Here is a 24,018-nt window from a genome sequence, read left to right as displayed (position 1 = left end):
ATAGTGACATATATTGTTTCTTTTTGTATTGTTTTCTCAGTACATGTGTAGTAACTCATTTTCATTTTCATGCTTCTTGTGTTGAATGGATCTCCAATGAAGCGTACAAAGTATTAACAGGCTTTTATTTTAATACTGTGGATTCTGCACAAACAACGGATATAAAACTGAAAATAAATAATGTAACATTCACCATTTTTCAGTTCTGAAAAATACAATAATTGGTGCAATGCAGTGAAGTGTATTGCTGCTGACAAATAAAAGTGTGTTGGCTCTTTGCTGTCAGAAAGTCAGAAGATGTTGTCTTTTTCTATAATGCTAAATGATTTCAAATATATATAACAAAAGGTATTTACATACATTGTGGATTTTTTATTGTAAATGAAACCTATGGACCCGCCCCCCCCCCCCATTTCATTTCCATATATTCCAGGAGTATCGTTATGATGATGAGAAAGAGAAAATATTTCGTCATTGTACGTTTCTGCAAATCACGGGATATGTCAGTGTTTCTGAATCAAAAATAGGTTTTACATATATATATATATCATATCAGCCTTGTATTGTGCTTATAGAAACACACAATGCCACCTGGTTAGCGTTGTGAAACGGAGGTTAGGTTAAGGAAACTAAAGTGCTTGGTTAAGGCTAAAAAACAATATCATGGTTTGTGTTAAACTAATAAGGTAACATATTAATGTAACTAGCGTGCAAAAACAACCAACGCCTTTATCAGACTTTCCTACATTCCATTACAAGCAAAAAGTCACAATTTTTCTTTTGGTTTCACACGGGACACAAACATCAGTCACCTTGGTGAAAGTCCTGTGTTTGTTCATCCGTTAACAGACTTGCTCGCTTGTTATGCTCTATATTCTATACTTGCAATATTATCATATGTAATTTGCTCTGACCAAATTCAAAAACAAAAAAACGCCTTCAACATTCAACATATCATTGCTTTGCAGAAACATACAATGCCAACATTTTGTCCTGGCGACTGGGCTGAGAGTAGCCCTTTACGTTGCCCTGAACCTCTATCTCATTCAACCCCAGATAATAGCTTCCTACATTTCCCACAATTCTTTGACAACTGCCAGAGAAGAGGACGGAATCCCCCCTTTAATAGAGTGAGTAGAGTTCTTCTCCCAGTAGAAGTGAATGGTGTGGGAGGCTGGTCTGAAGCGCTGCAGGACAGCAGCAGCAGAGGCTGCTCTGCTCGGAAACGGCGGCTCGAGGCCTTTCAGCCCTGGCAGTTGCTGAGGAGTTTGCCTTTCTTTCGAAGTTCTGTCAAAAGGCCTTGAAGCGTACCATCAAGTCCGTCGAGCCTCGTTGACTGCTTAGTGATCTCGGCCTGCAGATCCCGTATGGAATCTGCTTTACCTGGGAAAAGATCAGAGAACATAGAGTGAGCTGGGATCTAATAAAGATACTGATTGCTGATGACCTTTTTCTCAAACAAACATTTGCTCAAACAGACACTATATCCAGATAGATGTTCTGTGAAAAAAAACAAGCAATCAGCTGGAATCAACCCCCCAAACTCTGCAGCGCTGATCAAATACGAATTAATTAGAATTCTGCTAATGTTTTGCATGATTGTCCCCTCAAGTGTCTTCAGAAAGATACTTCAGTATACTTCACTTGGCCGCCATGTTGAAAACAGCCAAACCAAACACCACTCCGACCATAATTTTGGGTAATGTTTCTGCAAGTTAGCTACCTGCCTCATGGCTCGTACATTCATAGGATTGTCCCCTCAAATTGCCTATATATAACCTCTGAGGCCGATTTAAATGTTGAAAAGTCTGAAAATCCTCCTTCAGAGGACAAGAAGACGTGTTTATGAAGCTTTCTTGTCAGGCAGTGAATGACATTCCTCTCCTGTGGTTTTGCTATATTACCTTCCAGAGCTTTCACCATGTTGTCAGTGGTGTTGGTCAGAGCTCCAGCATCGTTCTTCAGCTTCGCCACTCGATCGCCCAACGGCCCCGCATCTCCACCTGACCCACCGGCTGGAGTCTCTTTTTTAAGACGATCCAGCTGCTTCTCCAAAGTCAACAGGTCCTACACACACACACACACACACACACACACACACACACACACATACATTTTAAATCTCTGCCACTATCAAGCAACTTGAATAGAGTTTCCAAATGTTTAAAAACACCCAGGACACTTTCAGTTACTTACCCTAAATGCTATGATATTTGCAATTGAAATGCGCTGCAACAAGGAGATGACTTACCTTCCTTTATATGTATTATGAACTTAATTCACCACTTAAATGTTTGAATCTGTATTGTACTTTTACATTAACTTATTAGTTATTGTAACTAACATTGCAGTAGAAGACAGTGAAGAATACCAATAGCTATAATCTAAGCCCCACGTTGTGATTCTAAACAGGCTCCTTGCCTGTAAATGTTCATATTTCAAACTAGAAGAGCAGGTCTCCCACCTCATTTGCAGCATCTGCTTCATCCTCAGCTTCATCTGCCTTATCCTGAGCATCCTGGGCCAACTGGTCTCCATCCCGCAGCAGGCTTGTGAGCTCATCCAGCTGAGGCTTCATTGGCTGTAGCAGTTTTGATACATCATCAAGAGCCTTCTCAGCTGGCTGCAGCTGCTCTTTGGCCTGCATGAGGAGAAGCATGACAGCTCAGTAATGCTTGGAAAGCAGCTTTTCTTGGAAAGAATGTGCGAACGTGTTGTCCATCGTCTGATGTATCCATGCTTCCTACCTCAGTCAGGTTTTTGTTCAGGTTGTCTATTGCAGTTAAGCTGTTCTCTAGTTTGTCCTCCAGGTCGGAGAGGGAGCCCTCCACCGAGCCGAAGCCTGTCAGCAACCCGTCCACATCCGCCTTCACTCCCAGTGCCGTATCCCTGTGCACGCAGCCAGAGAAAAACATCTTTAACATAATTTGGACCTTTAGCATCATATCACCTTTATCATGTAAGGGCGACTCTTGAAAAACATTATATTATAAAATGTTTCATACAAATTTGAAATTGATTGTTTCTTCTAAGATATATATATATCATGTCCTTGAGAATTGTTTTACTATTCATCCTGGTATTTATAAAAACACTAGTTTTGCTACAATGGCTCTTTAAAATGCAAATGTTCAAAGCTGATGATAATGTGAGACAAACAGCATTAAGCATCAGTGACAGCAGTGCGGTCCTGGAGTGTGAAGGCCCACCTGGCGTCCTTGGCCTCCTGCAGCAGTTTCTTGGCTTTTTCCAGCTGCGGCTCCGCCTCCTTCAAAACGGACGTGCTGTCTGGTAGACTGGCCGCCAGATTCTTCAGCTCCTCCAGCTTCCCCTTCAGAGCAGCCAGCTTGAGCGGCAGTTTGGCTTTCAGGATCCAGTCGCTCACCTCCTTGATGTGGGTCAGGTTGGAGGACGGTTCTGCGGACAGAAACAGGAAAAGTTGGATGCTAAATGGCAAAGGAACGATCATGGCGTCACCTTCTCGTGTATTTATTTAAAATCAGCCATTCCTCTTGAAACCAAGTGACTCAGTGAGTCTTCCTTTCATCCATCAGTCAATGGATGCCACTCATCCATTTACCCTCTGCACTAAAACTATCTTTACCTGACAGGAAATCTTTGAGTTCCTTCACAACGTCACGCGTCTCTTTCAAGTCGTCTTCTAGCTCGTCTCTGGTCTTCTTTATCTTGTTGGACAGCTTCTCCGCAGACTGTCTCACCTGGTTTGTTGTCTCCTGTGTTTGCTGCAGCTGTAAGGAATTGTTAAATTAAAGCTTTAGAATGACTGCTTTTCAGAAAAGACTGAAAACTGTTGACTGTTTGTCAAAAGAGACCAGAGAGTATGTGTGTGTGTGCGTGTGTGTGTGTGTGTGTGTGTGTGTGTGTGTGTGTGTGTACCATCTCCGCAGCATCTGTGATCTTCCCTGTGAGCTTGTCCAGTCGGTCTTTTACGTCCTTGACATCAGCGTCCGCCCTCTTGCTCTGAGGCAGGGCGCCCACACACACCTCACCCTTCTTACAAAGTGGGGTTCCGTCCGGTGGACACAGATCTCCGCCCACACACACCAGAGGGGTGCAGGGCTCTGTGCGAACACTGCCACAGACCTGGAGAAAAAGTCACAGATGGATATTTAAATCATCATATTTAAAAATAGGACATACGTGAGCTCAGGTCCCATTTAACTAAATAATCAAATATCAGGAGTTGATACAATTCTCAATCATTTGCAATTGCATCTAAATATGAAATGATCCCAACAACTTCTGTACATCAAAGAGATGTTTGGGTCTGAAACACATTTAGTAGTTTTCATCCTGCCATCTCCCTACTAAATGTGATGTCACAGTGTCATGTTGAAGAACCGCGGCTTGGCAGTTACCTGTTTGGCAACAGGAGTAAGGTCGGGTTTGGAGGCCATGTTCTGGTTCAGTTTGTCCAGGTCTCTGATGTTGCCTGGCTGTACTTTGTTTTCGAGGTCCATGGTCTCTTTTCTGGTATCAGCTGACTCCTTCAGCGGCTTCTTGCTGGCATCCACTTTCTTAGCTGCATCTGTGGACTCGTCGTAGGCGTTCTTGATGGCAGTTAATGATCCTGAAAGAGACAGAAAAACTCAATATAAGTATATTTTATAATAACACCATTTCAGAATATCTCTTTGAGAAACACAGTGATGTCCACTGTATGATAATTCCATGCAGACTGGGGCAAAAAACACACAGTAATTTGCATGCAAAATAAATGTGTTATTAATGCCCATTTTAAAAATGGTGTATTTGAATATTTCTGCATATCGGGGTCCTTAAACAGTCTTGGAACTACATACATTAGATTTCACTGAAAAGCAGAGACTCTTATAGATTCAATGAGCTCATGTGTTCATGTGTGATGATGTTATTCTGTATAAAATGACCTGTTGGGCCTTATGAAACTTTGCCACTACAAACTTGAAACCTGGGGCATTCAGAGGATGATCAGTGGTCCTCACTATGTTGACAGAAGTGCTTGCCAGAAAATGCACTTCTTGCAGAAATCTCCAAATATCAAAGGTTTTTGATCACAACTTGGATTTTTTCAATGGTTTTCCTCAAGTTCTTGATGTTTTAATGTGGTATTTTGGAAGGATTTTGATCAATTCTTCTCAATTTTTGAGTGGTCAAAATTGCACCAAATCTGTGTAACAAATGGTATAAACCCTAAAATTTCTGCAACAACTTCTGAAACATAATTGAACATAGGTATGTCATCATACTTCCATCATAATGTTCTCAGCCCTTTTACACTCTGACAACCTGTTCATTTAATTCCCTGTTTTATTTTGTATTCACTTGCCCATGCTTATAGGTTGCTTTACTTCCTGCTATTTAGTTTCATGCTAATTTTGTTCCTCAGATGAGTTGCATTATCTTATCAGACTTCCCAGTTTGAGTCTTTTGTCTCACAATCCCAAATATCAACATTTGAATAGGTGCCCAACAGAAACACAATGTTTATTTCAGATGTATGACATCACCATTTGACACACATTGCTGAGAAGCAAATGAATCATCAGGTTCCCTTTTTTTAAACGATGTCCACCACTTCAATGCTATCGTCCTCTAAAGATCCCCTAAAAAGATTATATATATATATATATATATATATATATATATATATTACTAATAAAAATAATAATATATTGTTATTTCAAAAAAGTATATATTGTTTTTATTTGTATTAGAGCTCTTTGAGGGTGATGCACCAAAGTTACAGCTGCAATCAATGATCCATCACTAAAAGTAAGTGTGTAGCAGTGATTGGTGTGTTTTCTCTCTGACCTGAATTGTTTGGATTGACAGAGTTGTCCTTTGCATCTTTCTTGACTTTGTAGTCCAGAGTGAGTTTGTCCAGCAGAGCCTGCAGTCTGTCCAGCTCTGAGTCCAGACCAGGAGATCTCTCCAGAGGTGAAAGGTCATCGTTAATCTTGTCCATCTGTTCCCTGTGTTCAATTAGATATCAGTGAGATAAAAAACTCTAAGTTAGCTAGTTTCCATCCAAGAATCAGAATAGGGAGAAGACATAACATTTATGAATATCAGAAAACATTTTCACAATGATGGGAGGCTTATAAAGAGCTGATCAGTGTTTTTAATCTCAGCCCCTCACCTGAGCTTATTCAGTTGGGACAGAGCATCATCCGTCTGTGTTGTAGCAGCGGGTGGAAGGGAGATGGAGTTCTGGATCAGGGTCAGGCTGGCCTCCAGGGCGCGGATGCGAGGTCCAAAGTTTCCAAGATCACCATCGCCTACAGGACCAGAAGGTAATCTGCGGGAGAATCTCTCCAGAGCGGAGCTGAGGTTCTGTCTTTGGGCATCCAGGGCGGAGAAGCAGGAGGGACATGTCTCGCAGCCAGGGAAGGAGTCACAGTGTCCTTGACTGCATGAGTCACAGCGAGTTCCGGTGACGCCGGGCCGACACAAACAGGACCCCGTCTTCCTGTCGCAAACTTCTGGAAGTGTTCCTTCAATGTCACAGCGGCACACTGTGGAGGAAGAGACGAGAAGATCAGGAGAAAAGAAACACATGTTGGAAGCTCAGGTGCACACACAACAAACAAATACATTCACTGCTGCACCCCAGCACCTCAGTCATAAATTAATTAATTAGTAGGTTAAGGTCAGCAAGGTAAGTCATGGAATTGTATAATATGTGTATAGTATGTACTTGTTTTGACATAATCTAAACTTGACTCTTTAGGTGGACAGTGTAGCAAGACTGATACATCTTTTGTCTCCTGTTTTTGTCATTTGTTGTCCATCCTATAAGTCACTTATAATATATGCTGCATGGCCTCTCCACTCTGTCTCTCTTTCCTGTCAATCTTCAACTGTTCTAATAAAGGAAAGAAAAGTCCAAAAATAATCTTTAAACCCCCAAAAAATAAAAATGTGATTCATACACATATGATGATATTGTGTAAATAATCAAGCTCCTATTAAATTACTCTTTTGCACACTTATGGTTACAGACTATCTCCACCTCCCTACCTTTTAACAATGAATTTGACTGAAAACGTTGACCCCACATTGCCCTACACAACAGGTATTTTAACCTGTAATATGTTCAGTTTCATTGTACTGTATGTTTGCCTTTTCTTTTTCATATCACTACACTGAAGATACTAATCAAGAGGCCCACTTTAGGGTTGAATGAAGCCACCATGCAACAGACTTGGGTCGTGTCTTAATGGATGTATTAAGGATTAACCAATCTGGTACAAACAGGTTTAATGAGATGTCAAGAGTCTGTGCTAAACATGGCATCTGTGTGTGAACCTGAGGATTTTAAAAACTGGGTTCAATTGCACTTACCAAAATATGAATTTATAAACCCAGTGTAAAAACTATTAAACAAGGTCAACTTTGTTTTGCCATGTCTGAGACAGCAAACTAAACTGTTATCTCCAATGGAGGTAAAGGTATAACATCCAACAACAAATAGAGTCACCAGAGAGAGCTGACTCACATTTGCAGCCTATGAGAGGGTCTCCGTATGCGTTCTCCGGGCACTCGGTACATGTCAGGCCTCCAAATCCTGGTCTGCACTGACACTGACCTGTCACCTGGAAACAAGGAAGCAACAGTTTACTTTTATCTAGTACATTTTTACCTATTTCTATTTTATTCTAAGTAATTTGACTTGTACTTGAGTTAAATATTCCAGCACTTGTTGTGGGTAGAGGTTATACCTGGTCACAGGTATCACTGTATGACCTGGTGGGGTCACAGCTGCAGGGTTGGCAGCGCCCTGACAGGGACGGTTTCCAGTAGCCTTTTGAACACACGTCACAGGTCCGGCCATGGAAGTGAGAGCGACAGGGACACTGGCCGGTCATCGGGTCACAAACATCTGACAGGGACCCGTCTGGAGAACAGGAGCACTCTGGACAGCAGGGGTAACATCAGAGTTAGGAAGATGAACCGGACACACACACACTTCAGATTCCACACAAGTATGCATAACTATGTCTGTTATGTACTATTAGTGGCAGTAACAGTGGTAGAGTAGAGAAGGTACAGTACGGAGCCACAGAAAGGTTGAACATTGGCCTTAACTAAAGAATTAAAGGGCCAGTGTGAATGATCTGGCAGCATCAAGTGGTGACGTTAAAGATTGTAACCATCTGAAAGTTCTCCCGTGTGCGGAGGAGAGGAGGAGAACTACAGTGGCCAACAAAAGAATGGGAATGGATCTATTGTTCGTTCTGGGCTACTACAGATATATATTTCTATATGTAGTTAGATGACTCACTGGAGCAGCCCACATGGTTGAAGGGGCTCAGGTCGTAGTAGCCGCTCTTGCAGCGGTCACAGCGGGGACCTTCAACATTCACTTTACACAGACAGGAGCCCGTGCTGTCGTCACAGCGGCCCCCATTCACCGACCCGTCAGCGCTGCAGACACAACCTGGCACCAACACAAACACCCGTCAGAAATTGCATCAAAATGTCCCACTGTCATATTTTGGAAGGACATTTCACATGTGAAGCACTTACGTATGCAGGCGTCGGGGCGGTCCATTCGGCTATTGGGGTTGGGCTGGTAGCCCTGGACACACTGGTCACACTTTGGCCCTGTGGTGTGGTGCTGGCAGCCCTCACACAGACCTCCACTCCTCCGCCCGCTGGCCTCGTACACCGCCTGGTCAAAACGACAGCGCTGGGCGTGGTTGTTGCACTCACAGCCTGAGGAGAGGGCAGTGGGGTTAGTTTAACTTTACAGCAGATACAGTATGGGTTTATGATTCAAATCAATTCATACATTTAACTTAAAGTGACTTTCTTTCATGTATCGCAAGGATTGTTTTAATTATGTATATTTGTACGTTTACATCAGTTTGTTAGATTTCATTACATTACATTTCATTTTGCTGACGCTTTTACTTACAATAAGTGCAATTCAACCATGAGTACAAACGCAGAACAACAAGAATCAAGAAAGTACAATTTCTTCAATAAAGTTAAACTACAAAGTGCTATCAGTAAGTGCCATTTAAGTGCTACTAAAGTGCTACTAAAGTGCTACTACGATACATGCTACTTTCCTTTTTTTTTTTAAAAGGAAAAGTCGAAAAAACATCAGATTGTTAACATTGTGTGTACAATTTGGCCTGTACATACAATACAAGCTCCAAAACAGTCAGGCACTTAATTTCATTGTATGTCTGTGCACAGGTGACTTATGGAAAATAAAGTGTCTATGCTATGGTTATGTATGTTATTATTTTGATGGTGGGCAAAACCTCCATGTCTTTGTGGCAAATTGGAGCGGCATTCCATATTTTGTCTGACAGATCCTACCTCCATGTTTTTTCAACAGTACCATGGCATTATAATGCTGATCACCGTGGTCTGGAGAGACTGTGATGGCTATGGGTGAAGTCTTACGTTTGCAGGCGTGGGTGTTGCCCTCCACCGCAGGTCTCCAGGGCAGATCAGTGTAGAGCTCGGCACAGCGCTCACAGTTCACGCCTGCTGTGTTGTGCTGGCATTCACACTGAGGGTGAACCTGCACAGAGACACAGAACAGGCTCATGAAGACATGTTTGCTCAAAGCTATGACATCACTGAGCTATCCCAGAAAGCACTTTCAAGTTGGAAGGAAATTTAGTTCAAAACAGCACACAGATGTTTTCATATGATATTGGGCAAGAGGCGAAGTCTTCGTACGTACTGCCCCTTCTATGCAACCATATTGAAGGTTCTCTGCTGAATTTCTTTTCTTTGATTCTAAATTTGAGGATGAATGAGGATCAATAATGTTGCGGCATCCATGAGGGCTGAGCTGCTTATTGCATTCATGCTGCAGGCGGCTTTTGAACAGTACAGAGAGTAGATCAATATATGGACATGTAGATGTGTTGATAGTTTTGTCTCGTTCCACCATTGTACCACCTGACATTTTTGTAAGTCTTCAGGCTTGCTGTCTTACTTGGGCAAGACACTTCACCCAAAATTGCTCCTGAAGGCTGTGCCATCGGTGTGTGAATGTGTATGAATGTTAGTTAGCCCTGATGGGCAGGTGGCACCTTGCATTGTAGCCCCTCCCAGCAGTGTATGAATGGGTGTGAATGGATGAATCATAACTTTACCATTTACAGAGGCTCCAATACAAATACTGATATCTGTCTCGTATCTGAGTGTCCAGTACAGAGACGGAAATAAACTGGAAGCAGCAGGAAACAACTATAGCAAAACATCTGTCTCCCCCTCAACGCCTGCACACATACCTGTATGCTGTCGGCCAGCAGGTTGTTGTTGGGGTCGCGCAGGCATCGGTTGGCGTGTCCATGGCACATACAGCTGCCCATCACCCTCATCTCCTTCAGGGCATAGAACCTACTGAGAGCTCTGCCTGGAGGCCGTGGCACATCTCCCAACTCGGTGAACCTCACCCTCAGCCCCGTTAACGGAGACGCATCTGTGGGTGAGACGGCTGTCAGTCAGCGGGCTACAACCTTTAACCGGGTGGAGTCATGTACGACGGACAGAGACTTACCTTCTATTTTTTGGCTTTTGGAAGCTGGGACATAAGCATACTGACGCAAGGGACTGAATTGGATCTGGAGAGGAGAAATGTACACAATGTTAAACTGTATATAAATCACGGTTTTCTCCATCATAGAATGTTTTTGTTTGTTTCACAACACTGTCATCTTGTATTTCACCAAACCTCACTCATGTGTGTTATGTGTGCGTCCTTATCTCTACTATACATTATGTCTGTGTCTTCAAAGTGATACAGTATATTTGTCATGAATTCAATTTAAAGCATTTACACTTTTTTTTAAATTACAAAACTGTAAAAATATACCCAGGTTGTAGAAAAACTACAAATACTTAGGTGCAAATGGATAAATAGCATCCTATAAAAATAGCAGATTTGACAAAACTGTAAACAACTTGATTTACTGTATTGCTTTTCCCTAAAAATACAATATATAAAATAAGATGAGGGAAGCTTAAAATTAAATTTATGCCCACAAAAAAAAAATGTCTGCATTGAAATGAAGACTTTGTTGTGGTGAGGACATCACAGAAAGAAAATATGAATGCAAATAAGCTGCTGATTGAAGTAATAATGATACCAACTGTTAACAGTATTAGCAGTGATAGTGTTTGTCCTGCAGATAGTTCTCCTAAACATTTGGAACCATCGTCCTTGACTGAAGACGAGGTAAAGCAGTTGTTTTCCTTACCTTGTGATCTTGGTAGGGGTCTTCTCCAGTAGGGGGCAGCGTGTAGCAGTACGTGTCATCCAGGGAGAGCGGCGTTTTTGTGGGAATGCCAGGAAAAGTTCTTTGACAGTCAGTAGCCAAGTAGAGGGCGGGCAGCCACGACTGGCCATTATCCAGCGTCCTCTCTATGACAAAGGCACTTGGACGAGGACCCTGCAAAGAAAACACAAATGCTCTGTTTGTACTGAAATGTGCTTCATTCACTGTAACATTGTGATTTTTCAAAAGTAGATGCATCAAAACATGAATGATAGAGGTGACCACCCTGATGATGTTCATGTGATCCAGCAGTGATGGCAGACTGTGTCATACCTTGAAGCTGAGCACCACGTTGTCAAGCTGGAACAGGTCGTCAAGGTCCAACTGGAGACTGACTGGATTCAACTCTACAGGACAAACAGGCAGAAGATTATTTTTCACATATTTGATGTTTGATATTTAGATCAATCACCGGTCATATTGTACATTTATGTATTTAACAATACAGGCAACTTTTTACAAAATATTCAATTTCTTTGTATCTTAATATCAAAATCCAATCATCTTTACTCTCTGTACGATGTGTGCTTACGTAAGCTAGGATCAACCAATTTCCACCAATAATATCATGACATCCATCAATGAATCCGTAACTTTTAGAAAAATGGGAAGTGTGTGGAGCCAAAGCCCTCTGGAGCTCTGGATCGCACTACATTCTTGGTCCAATTGAATGTGAAGAATTTGATTTAAATCCCTCTTGTACACTGCTCAAATATTCTGTTTCACTGGGGAACACTTTACTTTAATTGAACTCTTTGGTAGCACCTCTACCGCTCACCAAATAGCATGGGCTCCGGCAGAATAGCTGCAAGAGGACAGGCACTTCAGCCCAGTTTAGAGTGAGCAAAAATGGAAAGGTCTACGATAACTACATTACATAAAATAAGGTATACTTTGAAATATAGCACTTTACTACTGCCAATAGAAAAGCATTCTTTTGTTCTTTGCCCACCTTTCTTGGACTGCCACCATCTATCTGGTCCAGAGGTGGACAGGGCGTCTTGGACAGTGTGGGCCAGCTGGCTGTTTGGGTTCCTGGAGTCACACGGACAACACTTCATCCTCCTCTGCAAACAAAGCAAACAAAATCAGCAACAATGGACTTTCCTGCAGAGTTACATTGTAACGTGTGACGTTGTGCATGTGTGTAATTGTGTCACTGTACATGTCACTGCTGTTTGTCCTGAAACTGACCAAAGGACCAAAGACCAACTTCCAAATCTACACTTTATTCCTCCCTGCTGTGCCAGTTTGATAAGCTGTGTCACTGAGCAGGTCACGCAGAAAATCAATGAGCCTCAGATGATTAGCGGCTTTAAATTCTGCTAAAGAACGTTGGGATTCTGCAACCTGGCTGGGAAACTTTGCCCCAGTTTCAGATGAGGAAGGAACAAGTACACTTTTTGTACAAATTCAATTTCATCAAACACCCGTGGAACTTGACTTTTGAACATAGCAAAAACAAATTCATTGTGAAATACAAACAGACTCCACCAACACAATTAATCAACAATTGTAGACGTCTAATACAGCTTTAAAGAAATAATCATCAGAATTCATCCAAAAGAATATTTGAGGTGATGTATTGTAGGTGTAAGTGTGCATGGACCAACACACACACTTCTTAAATGTATTGAATAAAACAAAAGAGAGCAGAGCATCTTTATCCAGCTCTGATGAGCTACATGCTGTTTATGAAGACACCCAGTATGTTTAGGAAGGTATGTCCGTGTATAATTCCTGACACGAGTGCTCTCATCACTGACAGTCAATATCCAGTAGCCCCTCCTCCGTTCTGGGCCCTCTGCCCATGGCTGCCACTCTGGCACACAGACCATGGCTGCTCTCCATGTGGGGAAAAGTTCCCTCTGGGTTGATTTAGTGTTACAACATGAAGGCCTCGCTAATGTTTTCCACTCCAGCTACGTGTCTCAAGTTACTCCCCCGCATTAGGAAGCAAATTTACGATAAATGTTGCTCAGATTTCTTTTCCACGGAGGACAAGGCAGACGTCAGCTCTGGCTAAAGGCTAGATAAAGCTCAGAAAATGTGTCCTTGAGAGAGACACTGAAGCACAGGTTGCTCCCCGGCTGCACTGCTCCTTATGTCTGTGAGTTAAACGCAGAGGTCAAACAGTGTGTATGCGACAATTAATGTAAAGTTGAAATTTATAAAATGAAAATGATTACACAGGTCTGAGGCCTTCAGTGGAACTATTGATGGCTTTAAAGTAATAACATGGAACGCTTTCATAATGTAAATGAGACAATATTAAACCGTGATCTGATAACCTGGATTGCAGCTGTAGCTTCTCCTACTGGTCCGGAGTTATAAACACAAAAATAACATTTAACAAGCGGTGACTATGACTAAACTTATTAGAAATAACACAATCATCAATTAATCAATTGTTATTGTTATTGTTTGGCCTTTAATGAATTATTCCTTACATAGTAGTAAAAATATTTTGGGTGAAACCAGATAGCATTTACCCCTTCATGCTAAGCTAGCCTAAACTAACCAGATGCAAACAAAAGCATTTTCTAAAACGATGTGTGTTTATTTTTTACATCGATAACTGTCATATATTCCCTGTATGGACAGCATTTAGTGATCCTCACCAGCTCCCTTCAACTTACATGCATTCAATGTAAAGTGTCTGTGTGTAAAGTTACCCGCTTAAACATGTCAGGGAGGTTCTTCTTAACTTTGTAGGTTCAAACAGAGTCAACGTGTTTTTTTTTTTTTTCACAAGGTCTGTGGATTTTGCCACCGCAGTGTGTCATCTCCAACACACATGCAAACACATGCTCGCTGCCAGCTGACTGGTTGTTAGTTATGGTTTAAAGTCTACAGCGGACATGATGATAAGATCTGAATCTGTGTCTGTACTGAAACCAAGGTTACATTTGACATATGCAGTTACATTGTTAACGGCACTACTTTATGTTAACTAGTGTGTGAAAAGACTACAGTGAATGTAGGTGTATGGTCATATTATCATTATCTGACATTAATAGCATAAATCATATATAGTTTCATAGTTTATAGTGTTCACATGCATACATTATAGATTTCAGGGATGACTTTCCCGTTTCCTCTAGAAATTTTAGGTTAGCGATTCAGCAAAAATGATTTGGTCCAATGATGAAATCTGTAATTAATAACTTTTCTAGGATACATTCCATAAATGTACTGATGATAAAGCAACCCCACCAAAAACAACTGCAGGAATGATGTTCATCTCCTGTTCCCTCAACTTGAAGTCAGCGTGTTTTTACATGCCTGAAATAAGTTTGTTGCTGAAGAGATTTGAACGTTTTGTTCTACAAAATAAAATACACCAGTAAATAGGAATGATTTTCACTTCCTGTTCCCTCGACTTGAAGTCAGCTTGTTTTTACATGCCTGAAATAAGTTTGTTGCTGAAGAGATTTGAATGTTTTGTTCTACAAAATAAAATACATCAATAAATATCACTCTGATGAAAGCTTGTACGTGTCTTAAAAAATACAGTCGCTAACAAGTGGCTAAATGAGATGACTAAAAGTAAAGGCAGAGTTTTCTGCAATAAATCAAAATCCAATGAAAAAAACAATAATCTTTTAGTTGAGTGAACTAGTGAGATGCTAACTTCCAGGTTGGCCTACACAGCTGACCTTCACAGGCCACGGCTCATTGGCCGCGGTTCACTTTGGCTGCTGGATATACTGAACTCTTCTTCATGTCCTTGGAGTCAACAACAGCGCTGCAAGCAGCAAGACCGGGTGGCAAGCAATCGGCCTGTTCCACAAACAGGCACTTGTATAAAATTATCATTACCACACAAGACCTGATGAGTCTCACAGATGATGTCCCACCCCACCAAATCATTATTACATGTTAATCCTTAGAAAACCGGGTACTTGCAGCAGTGTGGTGACGCAAAGACAACAAGATCTGACTAGTTTTCTATGATGGTAGTGAGGGCTTTCATCATTGTTGTAGTCATGCATGCATGTGTTTGTGTCAGATCTGAGATGCAGCTGAGGGTTCTTGCCCATACCTGTCTGGATGAGGTGTGGCTCAGGTATAAAAAAAACCAAAAGGGAAAGCGTCGATCAATGAGAGAGTCCACGCCTAACACAGCTATCCCTTCCCTGAGGCAGATTCTGATTCCACACAAGGTTGAATCTGCCTCAGGTATGGAAAGTATGAACGTTACGAAACACCAACACAAACATGAATCATTCTGCTCTGTCTTTCTAGGTTTAGGTGACCTTTGTGAAGATCAACAGGAAAATCACTGAATGTTGAAACATGAGGCAACTTTTACTCAAGTACTGTACTTACTAGTACTGTACTTAGTCATTATTTCCAGGGGCTGGGACTTAACTCATACTATACTGATTTATCAACTGCATTTCTAAGGAAATAATGTAGTTTATCCTTCACTATTCTTATTATAGTTGCACGAAGACAAAACTAAAATACTGCACTTATAACATGTAATCTCTTTATACACAATACCACATTTAAACATCAAACTTTAGCAGGATACCTTTATTAAAGAAACATTTCCTGTATTGCAAACACAGGTTTTTATTTCACATTAAAGGGGATTTTCTTCCTCTGAGCAAATATAAAAAATTGCAACATTGCAGCCTTGACTCTTGCTCACTGTATGTCTCTCTTATTACAAAATCAGGATTTTAATCCAATTTTAGGCTGTTTGTGCTGAGCCAGCAGATAGGCTGGTAGGTGCATATTCAGACGGTCGGTCAAAGAGTACAGTTGCAACATGATGCTCTGGCACCGAAATCAGACTCTTTCACAAATGGACAGTAGGCAGTCTGGCAAAAACCCACCACAGCCTCCATCCTGTCTGTCTGCTCACCATGACCCCTGCACCGCGGGCCTCCCGACTGGATTATATAAAGCCAGAAATCAATATTTTAAATAAATATTCTTACCAGCTTATAATACTGATTTCTTCTATTTGATCAATGTGGCATTCTAGTGATTGATACAAATTCAATGCAAAAGCGGTGACACAAAGACTCCTTTGATCCGCAGAGATGAAATGCTATTTAAACACAGGACTGTGCTCCTACCTGTTGGTACGGGGTGCAGTAGATCTCGGAGTCAACAAGGCCGCAGGTTGAGGAGGCATGGAGCTTCTGACCCCTGCCCAACAGCAGGTCATTGCTGGGCGGGTAACAAGCCCCCCGAGAGCAGTCAGTCTGGGCCTGTGATACTGCAGCTATGGCTGTGAGGAGGAAGGCAGCACAACAAGACATGAATGACAATGTGGCGTGAGCACGTATAGGACCAATATCAGTAATCAAAAACATAAATATCCCAGTTTATCAGGACAAACAGTGGAAGCAGACATTTATTTTAATGATGTGAGATTAACACAACATTTGTGTTCATGATTAGAACACAAAACACTTGTGTAAAGATTGTTTAGAAACACATTTGAAATGTGTGTGTGTGTAAGAGGGTGGAGAGATAAGAAGAGAGCAAAATGGCGGACGTAGTCACGTGAGTGGTAACGTAGCGCAAGACCCTACAATGGTGGCGTGGACGCGACTATTTAAGGGAGGAATGAGACACACAACAACGGAGGCCACGCTTAACAAACCATGTGCGTATGAATGAGGGTAACGGTGTGTGTGTGTGTGTGTGTGTGTGTGTGTGTGTGTGTGTGTGTGTGTGTGTGTGTGTGTGTGTGCATGTGTGTGCATGCGTGTGCATGTGTGAGCATGTGTGAGTATGGGTTAGTAGGAGAAGGAGAGGAAAACACTCAAAGCAAAGTAGTTCCTCACCATAACAGTAAAGTAAAGTAACTGTAACTCTATCACACAGACACCAGGTGTGGACCTTGAACTGATAAAGCACAGTTGACTTTACTCGTGTTCAACACAACAAAGCTCAGCGGTATACAACAACACTATCACAGCAGCAACAAGCTCTACAGTTATGTTACGCAGCTTGAACGGGACTCGGCGGTCCGTTAATTACGCAATAAGACGGTAACGGGGACGTTAAGCTTAAACAAACCGGCAAGGCCAAACACAGTGTGAACTTTCTCTGCCCAGACAACAGCCTCTTACTTGAGATTCATAGCGTTCATAGCGATCAACGTGTTTCTTATTTTCTTTTATCTTCACGTTATTACGTTATGTGAATAATCAATTTTAATTTTACTCATATCAATAATTACATGTTTATACTTACTAATAACCAAACCTGTTCCTGCCAGATCCCAACATGTTTTCACAAACGATTCAACAAAAAAATTTAGCTTTTGATTATAAAATAAAACCATATAGATATATCACGCTCATCTTAATCACCTCACATTTTTACCAAACCAAGTCTAAACTTCCTCTGCATAAACTCAACCTTCTGTCCCTTAAATGCTGCAAAGATTTCTAGCCAAAAGAAAAAGCACTCTGTATTTATATAGATAATATGTGAATTGAAGACTAATATTAAGAAGCTGTTAACTATATATATATGACTCTAATAAAAAGCTTATTTCCTTCTCTCTGATAGAAAAGAATGGAGGGATCAGTGTAATCAGCTGCTGCATTGTTTTGCCGGGTGAAAAAGCTGCAGAAACCCTATGAATGTGAACATCTGGGGTGGAAAGTTTAAGGTGAAACAGAAAGGGGACAAAGCTCAAATATCAAAGCAAAAGCAAAACAAAAAAAATAAATCTTACCAGCTAGAAGTAAAAGTATTCTCATGTTGCGTCCCTCCTATGAAAAAGTCTGGAACAGACGAGGAAAAAGAAAAGAAAATATCAGCCGGCAGAAACAACCAAATACAATCAAAATCCTTATTTCCTGATGTGAGACTCACCTGGCAGTCTGTATTGTATCCGCTCGGGTGTGTGCTGTATTAAATTGCGTGTTGCTGCCAAGCTGCTGCTTTATAAACACCGTCTCACCTGGACGGAACAGTATGTGTCAGAGACCCACCCTTCCCCTCCACTCCCTTCACTCCATGAATCAACACACACACACACACACACAAACACACACCTACACACCTACACACCTACACACACACACACACACACACACACACACACACACACACACACACACACACACACACACACACACACACACACACACACACACACACACACACAAAATAAAAACTATCAAATTCATTCTTTTTTATGTGCAGGCTAAACAAATCTCTTACAATCTTTCAGGGTCCCAGAGGATAATAACTTTGGTGATTCTCTGACTTTTCTTGTGACAACAGGCCAAAATCTGAATATGTCCAACACTTTGATTTATGACCACATACCTGCAGAACTAATGGCTATGTTAGCATGCTTACCTAGTAAGCTAAGATGGTAAACATGGTAAACATTATGCCTGCTAAACATCAGCATGTTAGTGTTGACATTGTGAACATTTTACGGTGCTAATGGTAGCGTTTAGCTCAATGCACAATGGAAATAGGGGGATGGGCTGATGGAATGTAATGCAAAGCACAACACATTTTCTATTATTCATACAGACAATCAAAGTACATTAATTACTTGAATACTTCGTGCCAAGACTCAATATTTGTGGTCTTAACATGATCAGGCTGTGTGGATGTTTTGCTCAGTTGCGGCTGACAGACATCAAATTAAATTCCTTAAATGCCAGAATCTTAAACTAGCATGTCTCGACAAAGTCAAATATGTCAAAGACATAATGTAGGAACATTGATCTTTAACAATGTAGTTATTCATCTCTTTTAATGTATGTCGTTGCACTGTTAACTGGTTCGTGGTCTTTTCCATTCACAAAACAGCAGAGTTCTGTGGGGACAGAGAAGGCCACTCCTCCCTCCCCAGACACAATACCTGCCCTGTAGGCAGTGTTTGAGCTCTGCAAGGCTGTGTGGTAACTCTGCTGTGTGCTGGAGTGCCGCTGATCATCACCTTAGTCTCCAGAAATAGTAGCCCGAGGCCCAGCTGTACAAGCATGCATTTTTTTTCTCCGTTCTCCAGACACTGACTAAGTCCAGGTACAGGGTGTGTCTTCTGACTCGACTTACACAAACACGCTCAGAGGCTACTGCACATACAGCTTCAGACAAGTACTGTCACGCCTTCAATCACGCCGGATAGGAGCTGTGATTTATTTCTTAGTAACGGCCTGGTGTTAGCTCTCCGTTCACTTAGTTACAGTGAAACGGAGCATCGGCTGCTTTATTGAAGTAATTGGTATCATGAGGAGATAAATATCAAGACAGAGAAATAAGCAAGAAACACCCAAGACCTTTTATACAGGTATGTGTCTGTAAATGTTTCTGCACTAAATGTAGTTTTTGTCGGTAGATGGTTGGATCAACTAAGACATAGATTGTCAGACATCTGCGCACACACAACACACACACACACACACACACACACACACACACACACACACACACACACACACACACACACACACACACACACACACACACACACAAAAATACTGTCTAGAACTTTACAGTAATATTCTCTCTTTTTTTAAAACCTTTTTAGATACAAATGAAAAACAAATATTTTTTAATAATCCTAAAGCTAAACATAAATGGAAAATATTCTAATTGGCAAGTATCAATATTAGAAAATGAGTAATAAATAAACCATTTACAAATTTATGATTTATGAGGCAATAGTTTTTTTTTGGTGAGGGCAAAACTCCCTAAAGAGGTTAGATCAACAGTTACTTTGATTCGTCATACACAGGTGTGAGTAATGCTGATGATTTTAATGATAGATCCAGTTCATCTAGGTGTGCCAGTAAGTCATCCCTGTGACCAACATCCGCAGAAGCACGGCTCTGAGAGGTGGAATACTATTTGTTACATCTTTGTCAGTCTGCAATGAAAATAGTATATTGTAGATTAAAAGCAATTTGATTGGCCCACTAAACTAAAAGGCTAGTTCTAGGAGTACATTTTTTTTTCAATGCCAGTTCAGAACAGAAACTGACAGGCTTGCCTTATTTTTTAATTATTTCAATAACGATCAAACAATAACCAAAAATCAAATAACACCTTCCTGTTTGTGTTTTAAGAACATTTTTGAAATGTTGAAAGTTGATCTCATCCCGTCATGTCTGCTTCTCGTCATCACGTCTCTGCACTTCCTGTATTGCTCCTGTTAGTCAGCAATGTCTGTGTGTGTGTGTGTGTGTGTGTGTGTGTGTGTGTGTGTGTGTGAGACGTGTGGTCAGCTCCGTGCTCTGTTCTGTGTGGTTCCACTCTGACCACAGGTCACAGAAAGGAGGCAAGGGACTGGGTTTACACAACCTTTCACCTGATTGAGTGACTGTTGATGTGGAAGATTCACATGGACTCTCTAGTCACCTGTAGGGCAACAACTGACAACAAACCACGGAGGAACGTCATGTGTTCATTCCTGTTTTATTTTATTATCCTCACCTATGACAGAATAGAGACCTTTTTAGTGTTCATCCTGCACCATCGTTTGTAGTAGTCCTTTAAACATAATATCTGTAAAGCATGAATCAATGACTTAGTTTTACTTTTCTGAGGCAGAAATAATGTCAGCTGGGGACTTTGATGCTGTGCCATATGGATGAAAGGTTATGGAACCTTTTGGGGTAACACTATAATGAGCTGTGTTCAGGCAAAACGGAGAGGCTTAGTTGATGTTGTTAAACAAGAAACATTTTAGGAGATTAAATCAGTTAATTATAGGGCTGAAGTCAGCTCAGTGCTCTACATATTAAAAGAACTTGCAAATAGACAAAGCAAAAGTAAATATAAGAAAATAGCTTCACCGGACAGCATGCTGCAACTAAATAAATAGTTGCATGCTGCAACTAAATAAAGACATTCACACTTTGACACAACACATGCAACCTATAGGTGCTCTGAGCGGCACAATGGAAATTGCCGTAGGACACAAAAAACCCTATATATTAGATAATATTGATTTTCTACCAGCCGCGGCAGCGACGTTAGTATTGTTTTCACCTTATTTGTCCGTGTGTGTGTGTGTCATCATGGTAACATGTGTTCCAGGAGACACCTACTGCAGCAGGAACAACCACAGAAGAGGTTTGGAGTACCTTGCCAGGTGTTTAAATTACTTATCACTGCCAGAGTGTTGCAACCGTAAAAGATGCATTCACAAAACTTTCCAGATGCCTGGTGGAGCTCAAAGGTGAAGGTAGAATTTGAAGATGGGTGTGGTACAAGCAAGATCCCTGGGTAGGAAGTAGGGAAGATGCCATTGTACAGAAATGTTTCTTTAATTTGCTTGTTTCTTAACAATTCTTAATTAACATTTGGGTATGATGTTGTGTAAGGTATGGCAAAGTACATTTGGTATCGTACCTCACTTGTTAAGAGGTCACACACAAACATACACACACACACACACACACACACACACACACACACACACACACACACACACACACACGATATATAGACTCAAGGTCCCTTTCATTTAATAATTATTTTGTATTGAGCCAAAGTAGATACATAAATACAAGTAGTTTACATAAATAATGTTTGATGTGTGTCAATGCTCATTTCCATTTATATTAAAAGGATGAAGAATACAATATTTTTTATAATTGTATTTACTTTGTCTGTCATATCACAGATATATTTTTTAGAGATTTTAACAGTATCAAAAATAAGCAAACTAAAAATAGAAATTATTTCCTTCTCAAATTAAATAAAAACATATACAAAATAAATGTCTTTTTTTAAATGAAATAAACGTGTATACTAAATAAAGGGAAAATATGATTAGTATACATCTAAGAACAGGAACATTTCTTGTTTAACATCATTCTAATAGCTTTGGAATTGTACTTCAAATGAAATGGTGACTCCAATTCCAGTTGTTTAGTCTGTTAATGTTTCCTCTCCTACACCTCAGTTTGACAGAGGTTAGGTTCTCTTTACTCGTGCACAGCTGTGATAAGTTCATCTCATAAATTCAACTCTGTCCAAGTCTATTTGGCAAATGAAAAATTAAATGAAAAGTGAATGTTTGTGGAAATGTGTCTTTAATTTGCTTCACTGTAATGGGCCGGCCCACAACTGGGTGAAAGTTTCTGGCTCAGAAATCCTCCGTGCTTCCTGAATATTCAGCAGCTGTCACAGTGTGGGTGGAGAGAGTGGGGCTATAAATGGCCGCAGCATGCAACAAAGGTGTGTTCTTGCCACAAACTGGAGCTCATGAGTAGGGTCAACCTGTGACTGGAACAAACGACAAAGTAGATCTCGGTAAGTCCTTATGCTTCCTTTTGAAATATCGGCAGTTATAGTGTTTAAACTTTGTGCAAAATGCAGTCATGGAATATTAGACTGCGGTTACATGAGTGTGTTTTCTAAAAGCACTTTCTTATTGTTTGTGTTGAGTTGATACCTGGTCTAATGGCTGCAGAGTTTCCAAAACCCAAAGTAATGTCTTAGACTGCAGTTTTTTATAACATTTAATCATTGTAAATGCAGTACCTTTTGGCTACTTTGTGAATGGTACATTTGCACATCTGAAACAATCTAATGTTGTTCATTTTTAACAGGTCTTCATCCAACCTTCATCATTGCGTCTCAGCCATTGAAAATGGAAAGCATGAAGGAGTTGATCCCCTTCGCCAAAGAGATGCTGAGTCAGAAACCCAGCCGTGGTTTGCTGAAGGTCTACCTGGTGGGTTCGGTGTTTGCAGTGTTGGGGACGCTCATTGGTCTGGTCGAGACCGTGTGTCACCCTTTCTCCTCTGGTGAGCCCATGGACGCAGAGATGGTCCTTATGTTGGACCGGGAGCAAAGAACTGTTGAGGCCGAGGTACAGAGCGAGGCTGAGGATCAAGAGGAGGAAGAGAAGAAGCCGAATCATGAAAAAGGGGCTGTGACCCAGAGCACCAACCTCTACAAGACCCATGAACTGAGCCAACGCAGCATAGCCAACCGGCTGCATGCTTCCTGAAGCCAAAGGGGTCAGCCCCTAGTGACTTGAGATACTAATCAGGGAACTGCTCCTGCAACACAACACGTACATAATCTTAAGCTTTAGAGACAGAAGTGTCTGAGCTGCCTGTCCTTCTGTGCTACAAGTGCTGTCGGAAATGTTTCTCAGTATGCCTTTACGCATTGGATGCACATGAAAGACCCCCGGAGGCTCCAGTGGAAGAATACATGGGAAAGTTGAGACTTTTGTCTCATGTCAATAATGCAGTACATAGTATAAGAGAAGTGCACATTCAGTCAGACAGGGATTGGGATCGTCCGATTGGAAGAATTGTTCAATGTCAGAATAAGTTTACTTGAAAAACAGTAATTTCTTTCTTATTCATCCCTGGAGAAATGTTTCTTTACTGAATGGTGGTCTGGATATGAATCTAGTCAGGGTTACAAGATATGAAAACTCTGAATGAGCCTTGTAATATATGTGTGCTCCATAAAAACTCATTTTAACAGCAGACAGACAAAAAATACTTGCTACCAGGTTAATTTTGTTGATTTTTTACAACCCTAAATTGGGAGGCTGAAGTTATGAGTTTATGAGCAGTACCTGAAGGCAGCGTGGAGTTGAGAGTCTGTCTGGCTGCAGTAAGCTGCTGTGTAGCGCCACCTGTCGTCTGGTAGATGTATCTGATCACACACTCACTGTGTTCAAGGGGAGCAGTGTTATGCTATGTGTATATACTGTATATATATAATCTTTTTT

General features: G+C 41.1%; 2 protein-coding genes across 2 annotated transcripts; one reads left to right on the top strand and one right to left on the bottom strand.

The window, feature by feature from the left end:
• Positions 1-108: 108 nt before the first annotated feature.
• lamb3 (laminin subunit beta 3) lies at positions 109-18,200 on the bottom strand. Its single transcript, XM_079217651.1, has 23 exons — positions 18,165-18,200; positions 18,025-18,073; positions 16,406-16,560; positions 12,265-12,379; positions 11,586-11,659; positions 11,235-11,426; positions 10,535-10,598; positions 10,266-10,456; positions 9,424-9,544; positions 8,533-8,721; positions 8,288-8,443; positions 7,725-7,918; positions 7,502-7,598; positions 6,143-6,518; positions 5,815-5,975; positions 4,380-4,591; positions 3,898-4,104; positions 3,605-3,749; positions 3,210-3,417; positions 2,748-2,889; positions 2,465-2,641; positions 1,905-2,067; positions 109-1,383 (listed from the first exon to the last, which is right to left on the bottom strand). The coding sequence occupies exons 2-23, from the start codon at positions 18,047-18,049 to the stop codon at positions 1,244-1,246; spliced, it is 3,504 nt and encodes a 1,167-aa protein (XP_079073777.1). The 5' UTR covers positions 18,050-18,073; positions 18,165-18,200; the 3' UTR covers positions 109-1,243.
• Positions 18,201-22,914: 4,714 nt separating this feature from the next.
• Positions 22,915-24,018, top strand: g0s2 (G0/G1 switch 2; the record flags this gene model as incomplete). The annotated part of the gene is made up of 1 exon (XM_079217685.1): positions 22,915-24,018. One exon carries the CDS (start codon positions 22,915-22,917, stop codon positions 23,275-23,277), a length of 363 nt encoding a protein of 120 aa, XP_079073811.1. The 3' UTR covers positions 23,278-24,018.

The sequence above is a fragment of the Taurulus bubalis genome, assembly GCF_910589615.1.
Source record: "Taurulus bubalis genome assembly, chromosome: 5".
Classification (NCBI taxonomy): Eukaryota; Metazoa; Chordata; class Actinopteri; order Perciformes; family Cottidae; genus Taurulus; species Taurulus bubalis.
Note: the sequence above shows the minus strand (reverse complement) of the source record. Positions and strands in the feature narration are given on the sequence as shown.